The sequence below is a fragment of the Rissa tridactyla genome, chromosome 7 (genome assembly GCF_028500815.1).
Source record: "Rissa tridactyla isolate bRisTri1 chromosome 7, bRisTri1.patW.cur.20221130, whole genome shotgun sequence".
NCBI lineage: Eukaryota > Metazoa > Chordata > Aves > Charadriiformes > Laridae > Rissa > Rissa tridactyla.
The window spans coordinates 55,155,786-55,168,030 of record NC_071472.1 but is presented as its reverse complement, the minus strand read 5'-3'; the positions used below and the strand labels follow the sequence as shown (position 1 = coordinate 55,168,030).

General features: G+C 47.6%; 1 protein-coding gene across 1 annotated transcript; it reads left to right on the top strand.

Annotated features, from left to right (window-relative positions):
• Positions 1-3,503: 3,503 nt before the first annotated feature.
• PRKRIP1 (PRKR interacting protein 1) lies at positions 3,504-12,243 on the top strand. Its single transcript, XM_054207809.1, has 6 exons — positions 3,504-3,644; positions 4,800-4,878; positions 6,296-6,396; positions 7,168-7,253; positions 9,097-9,164; positions 11,517-12,243. Exons 1-6 carry the CDS (start codon positions 3,525-3,527, stop codon positions 11,630-11,632), a joined length of 570 nt encoding a protein of 189 aa, XP_054063784.1. The 5' UTR covers positions 3,504-3,524; the 3' UTR covers positions 11,633-12,243.
• The last annotated feature ends 2 nt before the right edge of the window (positions 12,244-12,245 follow it).

The window sequence follows — 12,245 nt, the reverse complement described above, 5'->3', positions numbered from 1 at the left end:
CGGGAAAACTGGTAGGTTGTCCCAGACAGTACTGTCACAGCTAAGCAGCGTGACAGACACGGCTTCCAGACGCAGCTAACACATGGCTTTTGGGAGGTGGGGGTGTGGAGGGAGCTGCTCAGCTCTGCAGTCGGGCCGTGGTTGTGTCATGATCCATTCACAAAAACATTCCCTCTCCAAAAAGCCTCCAGAGCCTCTTCCCCGCTCCTGGAGAGCTCATCCATCAGGAGCTGGGGAGGTGACAGCCCCTCCGTATGGAGTCCTCCATTGCCCACAAGGCAGGCTCTGAGGGCTGTGCCTGCGGGACAGCTGCTCCTCCTGCCTCCCCGTAAGCCATTCACACCTCAGCATATTAGCAAATTGACTAATTACAATGTTAATCTTGCTGGAAAACATGCTTTCCCTTCCTTTCACAGGGTTCCTGGGAGGGCAGGGGCAGGACGCAAAAGCCCTTTGCATCAAACGCAGAAATCTAGTAGTGAAACAAGGGAAAAGGAGCCTCAGCGCATGGGCTGGGCTGGACTGTGTGCCAGCGAGGTCCTCTGCCTGGGGACAGAGCGGGACTGGGCTGCGGGGACGCTGAGCTGCACCCTGGCAGGTACTTCATAGTACCTGCATAATACTATAATGAGGGCAAAAATGTGCTGGGATTTCAGCAGCACAGCCTCCCACGTTTCATGCAGGGGTTTGAGCTGGCCACGGCTGCTCCCGCCTGCCTGACGTGCAGGGTCGGTCTTAGCAAAGGCTTACGGTGTGTCCAGAAGGATCCTTTTTGGTAGGAAACCCCCTCAGAATGCCTCTGCTCTGAAACACAAAGGAGCTGCTTTGCTACAGATCAGGGAGCTGAGTTTTATGTTTGTTTTGCGCTGTTCTAATGCAAATCCCTGTCCCCAATAAGCCTGGTAACATCCAGATGGCAGACCAGCACTGTCATTCCGTGGGCTTTGTATTTTTTAATGGCATGATGAAATACTTCCTATCTTTTTATGACCCAGGTAACAGTCTCGTCCCCTCTCCCCAGATACATCATAAAAGTAACACGTGCATAATACAGCAAGAGTCTGCACTAATTCCCTAGATGTGTAGTTTGAGAGCGAGATACTCCCAGGTCTCTTTCCCCGCGCTCTTTGCGTGGGCTCTGCTGGACGACAGGCAACTGCCCACTATTCCTCAGGGCTGTGAGCTGTCGCTGGCACAAGCCACGCTTCAGGCAAGAGAACTGAGCTGACCAGCTGCTCCCCGCAGACCTCGAGCTGTCGCAATGTCTGCGGGCACGGCTGCCATGCTGCCTTCCTCTCATGGGGACTGGCACGAGAGCGCTGAGACCTGACAGCTCATCACTCATGTTCCCGCTTTTGGAAGCTGTGTTTTGGTGGCCATGGCAGCAAGGAGGAAGAAACGAGGTGACACCTTATGGGCTAGTGAGCTAAACTGGCCTGTGCTGTGCTCGGGACTCAGCAGAGCAGAGAGAAGAGGAAACTCAACAGGTTTGCAGCAACTCTGCTTCTAAAACCTGTTCTGCAGTGACTGAGAGGGGACAGGGGCATGTAGTTGCCCCAGCGGCTGCAAAGAGAGACAGTGCCTCCCCGGCAGGGGCTGAGTACAGGCTGGCGCTCTCTGGTTTCTGTCCCAGTGGGCTGAATAGGACCCAAGGCTGGGAGACCTGCGGGCACAGGAGCTCCTGAGCTGGGAGACAGCACGAGGGAAGCTGTTTGCATTGCTCCAGCCAGGGCTGTAACTGCAAGGATGCCTTCCAAGGCCAGCGCGGCCAGCTGGGAACTCAGCCAACACTAAATTCACACCATTCTTTTACAAATCAGGTTGGTAAGACAAACACGAGGCATAAACTAGCACCATTTCCATAGCAACCTCAGCAGAGGTTGAAAAGTCTTTTGTAAACACAGGGCTGAACCTGAGGATCAGCTCCGATTTTCTTCACAGAAGGGGGAAAAGCATAGGGGCTTAATAAATTCAGGTCATACAAATGACCCATAAATCTCAGAAGGAGCCATTCCCAGCCTCTCTGTCCCCCTTTCTGCCACTCTCTCCACATGCACAGCACGAAGCTGTCTGAAACCCGGAGTCCAGCTTCACCTCTCCAGCTTACCTCCATAAACCACACAAAGGCTTATGCCCCTCTTCCATTGCAGATGACCTTTACTAGCTAATTCTCTGACGCACGCACTGCCCAAGCACATGCCATGCCATTTCTGTAAGGTAACAGTGGCTTGACAAAAAATTTGGCTTGCAGAGGAAGCCTGTATCGCAGCCAGCTCCGGCTCCTCTTCCCCACTCACAGCTCCCTCTGTGGATCTGGGCATACAAGCCCTCGGCTGGTCCAGGCACCGTTCCTGCAAAACCCAGGAGTGAATATGAATGCAGACGGCACAGCTTCCCCCTCCGCTACCTGCCTGCCCCTCCGGCGCCTGGCAAGGCCGCGCCGTGGGGAATCACGCTGCCGTTCATCACTGTCAGCGGACAAAGCCCGCGGGCAGCGCTGCTTAATTACCAAAGTGACACGAACAGATGGCGCAGGCAGCCTGCCGGGGAGGCACTAGGAAGTCCCGTATCGCTTACACTGTCACGGGGAAGGGATTTGGCAGGGCTGAGGGTGTCAGTGTGAAATGCACTGAATTTTCACCCTCCTCGGAGCTCTGCCATCAGGGCTGAGGCTGGAGCCTGGCAGATCATAGGATCATAGAATCGTCTAGGTCAGAAGGGACCTTTCAGATCGAGTCCAGCCATCAACCCAACACTGCCAAAACTACCACTAAACCATGTCCCCCAGCACCATGTCTGCCCAGCTTTTAAGTATCTCCAGGGATAGCGATTCCACCACTTCCCTGGGCAGCCTGTTCCAATGCTTAACAACCCTTTCAGTGAAGAAATTTTTCCTAATATCCCATCTAAACCTCCCCTGGCACAACTTGAGGCCATTTCCTCTTGTCCTATCGCCCGTTCCTTGGGAGAAAAGACCAACTCCCCGTGGCTACCCCCTCCTTTCAGGGAGCTGTAGAGAGCGAGAAGGTCTCCCCTCAGCGTCCTTTAACACCCCCAGCCGCTCCTCACAAGACTTGTGCTCCAGATCCCTCACCAGCACTCCCTTGCTAAGGGGTCCCTTAAGGGGTCCTGTTGGGGACAGGCTGCACATGCTCCAGCCCGGAGAACGTGCTTGAGGGGACGGGGGATACCCGGGCTCCAGCGAACGCAGCTTTCGGGGGAAGCGGCCCCCACAGCCAGAGCTGGGACTGGGGCGAGGTGTGGCAAGGCCCCACTCCAGCCCCAGCAAGGCCGCGCCTGGGCCCTTCCACCCTCGGCCGCTGCTTGCTTTCCCCTGCCAGCCCCCGCCATGCCGCAGGTGCCCGCCGGGCCGGCCGGACGCCAGTTTCCCCGCGGGGTTCCCTTATCCACCGTGTACTCTCCCCACCCGCCGCCATGACAGGCGGTGGCGGCCACGCAGGCCGGGCGCGTCGCGCGGCGTGACGTACCGTGACGTAGGGGCGGGGCGCGTAGGCGGCTGCAACATGGCGGCGCCCTCGGCCCCGCGGCCGCCCCGGCCCCGCAAGGAGCCGCAGCCGCTTGTCATCCCGCGGAGCGCCGCCGAGGAGCAGCGCCTCCGCCTCGAGCGGCTCATGAGGAACCCGGTGAGGGCACCCGCCGGGCCCTGGCCCCGGGCGGCGGGTCTGTCAGGGGAGAGGGAGACCGAGACCGCCACTTCCCCGGGGTCCGTGAGGGGAGAGGGACCGACCCCCGCCTTCCTCCTTCCCGGGTCCGTAAGGGGAGAGGGACCGAACCCTCCCTTTCTCCTCCGCGGTTCTGTGAGGGGAGACGGACCGAAACACCCCACCCCCCACACACCCCGCCTTCCTCCTCCCCGGTTCTGTGAGGGGAGACGGACCGAACCCCCTTCCGCCTTCCTCCTCCCCGGGTCCCTGAGGGGAGAGGGACTGATTCCCCTATTCTCCTTCCCGGGTCCGTGAGGGGGGAGGGACCGATCCCCACCACCCCCGGGCTCTGTCAGGGGAGAGGGGCTGAACCCCACACACACACACCCCCCCCCGCACACACACAACCGGGTGCCGTGAGGGGAGAGGGGTCCATCTTCCCCAGGGTGCCCTGAGGAGAGAAACCCATCCCTGGGGATCCGGAGGGGAAGACTGGCCCCCCAGTGCTCTCCCAGCTGGTTGTTCCTCTGCACACTGTTTTTAATTTGAGGGGGGCGGAAGAATGACCCTGATTCCTCTAACTGGGTGTTTTGATCCTTGTCCTGAGGAGGAGGCGTTTGCCAGGTGGAGACTCTTGCCCTCCCTCTGTGTGTGTGCGCTGGAGGAGGCTGAGACTTCGCCGCACCACGTTCTTCCTCTGACCTTGCACCATGTGTTCTCCCTTCCCTGCTCTTCCCTGTCCTCTGTAGACCTGGCATGGAAGGTGCACAAATGCCTTTCATGTCTTCCCAGACCACTGGTAGTGGGAGTATACTCAGTTTCTGCGAGTGCTTGGAGGTGCTGGCTTGCTTCCTTCTAGTTTCCATACTGCAAAGAAGCACAGACATTCCCAGTCCTCCTGGGGTTTGTTGACCTGCAGGCCTGAATGTGAGGGAAAGAGAGGATGCCTCCTGATTCTTGTTTTCTGCCTGCTCCTGATCCCTATGCATGAAGAAATTACTAAAGCTGTGCTCCTGAAATCTGTCAGCTGATGGAAGAGGCTGTTGTCAGACATACACCACCTTTCAACAATGTGTTAAAATTGCAGACTTTGCTCCTAGAAGATACTGATGACTGGTTGGTTTGTTCTTGCAGGAAAAGACTGTACCAATTCCTGAAAAACTGAATGAATGGGCACCACGACCTCCCCCGGAGTTTGTTAGAGATGTCATGGGTAAAGATACTATTATTCAGATAACTGTAGGGTCAGCTACATTAAACTTAGAAAAATGTTTAACAGAAAAGGCCAAGGTGATTTTCTGTTGTTGCTCATTTTGCTGGAGAAAAGAGGTATAAAATGTGATTCAAGAGTTGCTTTTCCAAGTTTTATTTGGTTCTTGGGTTCCACTTTTCCGCTCGTTGTCATAACGCAAAGTAAACAATGCCTGTGGCACTCCAGCACATGGACTGCATGCAGTGAAATAAGCTGCTGCTCTGGCAATGACAAGTAAATGATGATAAGTAAATCTGCCCTTTCTAAGGATCTGAGAGCGCTCTGGAAGCTCAGAAACATGAAGTCCCTCTTCTGACTGTTTTGAGTCTGAATCTCAGTCAGTGAGAAGCAAACACGTTCAGTGGGTTTGATTGTACGTGGTCAGGTAGGGAGCTGGCAGCTGTGCAAGGAACCTGACACAAGTATTCTGCTTACACTTCACTTCTACCTGCAGGGATTGAATTTAGCAGTTGTGGTATAAATTCTATCTGCATGTAGAAGTTTTGTCTTTCTTTGGGACCTTCATCCTTATTAATGATCCTCCTTTCTAGAGGCTGACTTATTATTTCAGAATAATTGATCTTGGACTAAAGCTTTTATACCCTTCGGAAGAAACTGTGTTGCTTGTTGTAATTCCGTCATGGCTTTGCCGCGTGCTTGAGTTGAACTGTCTTGTTTTTCTGGGAGCACCTGACGTGCTGGGATTCTGTTGGTATCAAGAGCACCCCTGCTGCAGTCCCAGCTGCCATGTTTTAATTACTAGGTGTCATCTTTGAGGCATGCTTTGCGTTCAGAAATGGCTCAGGAGACAGAGGAAGAGAATGGAGTGAGGTGTTGAAAGCTCCTGTGAGACTTCAACGTGCAGACTGATGCCAGGAAGAGAGCGCTATAGGGATTTCGTTTATGAAGAAACGGTCAAAAACTGTCAGTGGTATCTGTCTTGCATGGGAAAGTATAATATGATGGGATTTATCGCCTTTCTGTTGACCTTTATTTTTTGTATGACATGCTGAAAATTAGTGAGAAGCAGCCTCAGTAGGATGTTTTAGATCATCTCTGCCTATAAAAGAATGGGGTGTGCATTTGATCTCTAGTTCTTTTACTGCCTCAATGTCCAGCTAAGACTGGATTCTCTCTAGGGGAGTGACTGAGCGGTAGAAACTCCAGTGAACCGTAAGCGCATGGTTTTGCAGCTCGCTTTGGCTTTCGCTTGTGAGTGATTTGAGCTTATATAAAATGGTGACACACTGTGTGTTGTTAGCAGATTTTCATCTTACAGTGCCCTTTCATATGTCCTGTCCCTCAGCATCTAGCTGTAGTCATTTGTGAGCATGTAGTAAATATTATTTTCTAGCAGACTAACTCTTCTTTATTGTAGGTTCCAGTGCTGGAGCTGGGAGTGGGGAGTTTCATGTGTACCGGCATCTTCGTCGGCGAGAGTACCAGAGGCAAGATTTCATGGATGCCATGGCTGAGAAGGTCAGCAGGACTTTTTGTAATTCCCCCCCACCCCCAACTATTTGTTGTTCATTGCAAATCTTTTTTTCTTTTAAAGTCATGTACAAATAATTCGGTTCCAAATCACCCCTTATCAGAGGAAAAATGTAGGAATATGTGATATGTGGCGTCTTTGTCAATATTGAAACATTTGGTGCTTTGTGTCAGACATGCTCCATCTTCTCTGTTCACTGAGGTCCTAGCACACAGTACGACTGCACGTGAATGTTTGTGTTCTCAGGTTGGACTGAAAATGCTTTAAAAACTGGAAATCCCTAATACCACTGTCTTGCAGAGACAGAATCAAAGCAAGTCCCTGTGCACAGAGTCCAGATCACTCTCTTTTAAGTCTTGGTCGAGTAGAATAGCACCTCTTTCAGAGAGCATTATTGTTATACTGTCTCTCGGCCAAGAAGAGTCCTTTGATCCATATGTTAATGTTTGAGTCTCAAATTATTCTCTTGCTTTACTGAAACATTCTTTAGGGCAGAAGTCCAACCTTCCTCATCTGTTTTGGTGAGGATTCCTCCCTCTAAAGACTTCAGTGTTTGGCTCAGGCTGCAGGTTAAAAATGCTGTCTGTACAGAAGTCATCCCTAGAAATATGGCTTTTGTATAAAGAAGTAGCCAGACAAAATCTGGCAAAGCTCCCTTCTGTATTTTGCTAAAAGACTCCTCCCTAAAAGGACATGACTTTGAAAAGAAGTATTTTAATTTAGATTGTGACCAAAGTATGACGTGTGATCAATTACAGCAAAGACTAGATGAGGAATTCCAGAAGAAACTGGAGAGGAATAAGATGATTGCAGAAGAACAAACAGCAAAACGCAGAAGGAAGCGGTAAGGGCAGATTGTTCCCAGGAGGCTTGACGTGGCAACCCTCATACCCTGTGCCTCATCTGTAGCTGCATGCTTTGGATAAATGCTATTGTTCTGTGTCTACATCTATCAGCTGAGAAGTCTGGCTGTGGAAATTAATTTTGTTAATGTCATTGTTTGGTTTCTAAAGGTGGCTGTAAACTTGACAGGCTTTGCTGGCGTGGTTTATTTTCCGTGCCATCGCTAGCAGGATAACTTTTGACTGGTTGAGCAGCTTTTGCTGACATGGTGGTGTTGAGTGCAATGTGTCTTACTGTATATTTGTTATAACAATGTCAGGAAAGGTTTCTATTTACATCTGGCTTAAATAAATATCTGGAACAGCTGACACCAAGCAGCTTAAGTGCAAAAATGGGTACTGCTTAATGGGTGCACGTATGGATTTGGACTAGCAGAGCGTGGTGGGGCCTCATGCTGTCCTGCGTGTGACGGTCAGTGTGACTAGTCAAATTCAGTCTGTGAATACTGAAGAGGCCACTGATGAGTGCAGTATTGTTAAAATCAGTAGCCGCTTCTGCCTACCTCATTGAAATGTCTGGCAGGTGTAGTAAGTTAGATGGAAAAATTTAAAAATATTAAATCCATCCTTCTCTGAAGTTTTAGACAAAGTGAAACAGTTAAAAGTTTGATGCTTTCAATAAATAGTGTGAGCGTTGTAATGCAGCGATACAAGAATTTAAATTCCACGGTCTGTATCCGCCATACCTTTCATAAATAGCAGGGTATCACGGCTCGGCTCTTTCGGAGGGTCTGGCCCTGAGCAGCCTCTCTCTTGCTTCTTTGAGAATGGGGGTTTGTGTCTTATAGCTGGGAGCCGCTGCTGAAAGGCCTGTGCATAGTGACTCACTGGCATATTAGCACAAAAGTGCACAACACAAACACTGCTGCCATCTTACTTTAATTTAGTGTGGTCCAACAGATGGCCAGCAAGTTAGATCTGGCCAGCTGCCTTCTCCCTGGCTGAGATGAAGAACAACTGTTCAAACAGCAAATGCTGCCTAAACACTCCCAACGCCGCCTTGTCCCCCTTCTGTAGTCTAATGGTGTAGGTCCCAAGCAGCTTTGCCCTATAGGAGCCCCTCTAACATCCCTCACCACCCTTTCTTTTCTGTCCTGACCTAACAGGCACAGTATTTCACCCTCTGTTTCAAGAGAATTCATTTATGGTGTTGAGAGAGGAAGATGAATCCCAGATTGCTCTGCCCTGTGTCTGCCATTAGACTGCCTGGTTACCTTTGACAGGCAAATCGAACTGGGTCATACGAACTCAAATTCCCTCTTACCCCTAATGTCACTCCTAGGGCCCAACATATTGATTAAGTACAGCCAAAGGTGAAGGTCAAAGCATACTGCATTATTTTTTTCAATTAAAGTACGTATTACTGGTGATGACATAGTTTTCTTTTTTTTTTTCCAATGTTCAGTTCCAGCAGTCTGGGTTTTGACACTATTTTCTCTTTTTGTTTATTAGGCTAGGTAGCTGAAATGTAGGGGCAGTTTCATTTTGTTCCTTCTGTGTTCTTGGAGATTCTTGCATATCATATTGTTTTGGTTGCAATGGCGTCATGCAAGACTTTAAAAAAAAAAAAAGTCCATTAGACTAAAACCACCATAGAAAAGTTTCTGTTGATCATAAGTCTAAGTTTGCTCTCGTGAATTTTCAGCTGAAGCCAAATTCAAATTGAACTTCTCTGCTGAAGTCTGTTTTTCCAAGATGTCTGTAATATGTCCTTTATCGGTGTATGAATGTGCAGAAGCGTTACAATGTTGGATTTGCATAAGTCTTTTCTTCTTTGCTTTATAGCCAGAAGTTAAAAGAGAAGAAACTGCAAGCTAAGAAAAATAAACTCGAACAAAAGAAGCAGGAAAAAGGTCAGTGAGATTTAGTTTTCTTTTCTCAAGACTTAGTTCTCTTCTGTAATTGAAGCCTGGAAGGGTTTGTTCCACCCTGCTACCGCAACCATTCTCGATACATGGATAGGAGCCTTAAGCTTGTTATTTTAGCTAATGTTTCAAAAGTCCTCTTTGAAAGCCATCTATGTTGAGATTTAATCTTACAAATAACTTGGCTGTTTGTGAATATTTTGCCTTTAATTGGGGGAAATTTTGGACAGCAAACATTGGAATCAGAGTTTGTTGATTGTGGATGTTTTGCCCCAGTGATTCTGACAAACTGCAGATTTAGAACATCTTCTGCTAAAAAAGGCAATATTGTTAAAGGGTGTTATTTTACCAAGTATATTTTGAATGCGTATGGGAAAACAGGTGGAAAAAATGCACAGCTTGGACAGCAAGAAACTGAGTTATGATTTTGTGTGTAAGAAATTGAGCCACCACGGTGCCATCTGTTCCACACGACTATTTTATGCCACATAGAAATAATCGTGAAAAACCTGACTGCCTCTGTTCTCCTGCAGTCTTGAAAATTTATGTTGAGCAATGTCAGCGTAACTGTTTGCTCAAACTCTTGCATACTTGTTCCTTCTTTTCACTAAGTGTATTTTAGCTTAGCACAGAGCTTTGTGGATAAGCACGCTAACTCTGCAGTCTTAAAGTTACAACAGTTCCTGATAATTCTGCCAAAACAGTGACTTGTCTGACAGTTCCACCTTATTTCTGCTTTGCTTTTCAAAATTGGATCTGTTTCAACTGAGCCATTGCCAGCCTCCCATATAAACATGGGAGGACAAATTAATCATTAGGTTAATTTTACTTGTGACAGCAAGTGAATGTAGTAGAGCGGGGTTTTTTGGTGTTTTGGTTTGGCTCTGTTTCTTTTTTAAAGCTATCGTTTATGAATTGTGACTGGGAGGAGAAATTAGGTATGAGTCAACATACTTTCGCTCACTTTTGAGTGAAGAAAACAGAATCCCCATCCCTTTAGGGAGTGGCCGGGAGAGACGAGAGCTGGATCAGGGACTGGCACCGTGCTGAGGCACTGCCACGTACCGATTGTTGGGCTGGAGTGGTTTTGTTTTGCACAAGTAAATCATCTTCTGGAAGCCAGAATCCAAGCTCGCCTGTCTTTAGAACAGTCCTTAGCTCTTCACAGTTTGTGGTTTTCTATTTTAAAAATAAAATAAAGTCAAATCAGTGGAGATAGAAGCCACTAATAACTATCTTTAGTCTACTGAGATCAGGCTTGTATTTTTCTATTTTTGTGCGCCCTGGGTTGAGATCTGAGGGTTTTTTCCTAAATTAATTGAAACGTATTTGTTGGATGTGGCAGGCAAGCATTTATCTTCCTTTTTGAATGAATAAATAAAACCTCTGAGTTGTCATCTTTCACCTTTGTTGTAGGAAAAAACATTAAGAATAAAGGTTGGCGGTAAATAAGGTCAGCTGTTAAAGTTGCATTATTGTACAGACCCTTAATAAAAAATGAAAGTACAGAACTTCACCACGCGGTGGCATCAGACCACTAAGCCTAAATCCTACATGTAACCGGTCAGGGTATGGGTGTGACTTGGCCTGAGAAACAGTAAAAGTGCGAGAGCTGCTGGAAGCAGAAGAATGGCTATTAGATTCAGGTCCTACTTTATGCCATAGCTAATTTTCATTATCCTTTAATTTAAAGTAAGTGTTTTCTGGTCTTTTAGCAGGCTTCACAAGTTTTCTGTGACCTTCATTAATCTTATGCATATCTTAATGAGTTCCTGTACTTGCAGTATACCAAACAGCCTGTAAATGCTGCCTGTTCATTGCAACTTGTGGAGTTTCTGTAAACTTGGATAAGTGTAGAAATACACTGAGCTTTGCCCGTGGCTTCCCAGTGCCTGCATTCTTTAACAGTACTGTGAGATACTTGAAAATTCATGCCGACGTGCAGAGGTGAGATTGGGAGTGAGATAATCTCTCACTTTAGTGTTTGACTGCCTCTGTTTGAAATAATGTTCCACAGAAGGTGAAGCTGTTTAATGACAGACTTGGCACAGTGGTAACGTTGGAGGTAAGGGAATACTTCTCCAAGGGAGAATTTGATATTCTGAGCTCCACATCACTCGGTAGAATTAATATAACCTGATACGTGTTTCCTTAGTATCTGGGACTACTTTGTTGTGAGATACTTAACAAGGAAGACACATGGGAATATGTTACCCGTCCGTACTAATTAGTGTGACCTAATACACGTTTGCTTAGCACCTGAGACGATTTTGTTGTGAAATACTTAACAAGGGCGACATATGGGAATATGTTATCAATTCCTGCTGTTTGTGTTTTTAGAACCGGATCAATCTCAAGAGCGAGGCAGCAGCGAGGATGATGAAGAGGATAGCAAGGAGGAGGAAGAGAAGGAAGATGATGCTGAAGAGCCAAGTTTTGTGATGGGAAGAGGATGAGGCCTTTCAGGGACAGCTGGAAACACTGTTCATTGCTTTGTATTCAGGAGCATGAAAGTCTCATCTCAGCCAAGCAGAACCCATTGGCGTACGTTCTATCTGCTTAACGGTGAATGACCTTCACGTCACAGGCCCAAGAGATATTGATAGAGAAATGCCAAATAAGAGATTTTTTTCTTAATTGCTTGTATAACTGCTATGCAGTCTGCTCTGAGTTTGCTCTAAAGAGTCAGCCATAAGTCTCTGTGACCCTAGAGTTCTTTCAAACATGGCCCAGAGTGTTTTTCTGTCTGAAAGCTAAAACATATCCATTACCATTTAAGGAAAATATTACTGTGAGGGCTACGTATTCTACTTATGTCGAAGCTGATACATGAGTCTAAGGGAAGAGTTTAACCTAAAGTAGAAAAGTGGTCTGTAGCCAGACTCTCCTGCACTGTGAGTGTTCTGAATTTGGGGTTTTGTATGGGGTCATCACTAACCCAAAGAAATCAGTTTATGTTGCTAGACAAGTTCTATAGATTTTTAAGCAGGATCCCTTTTTTATTGCTAAAACTTTCCCTATTACTTTTCTTCCATGTTTTTTAAATGAATAAAGGGGATGTGTTGGATT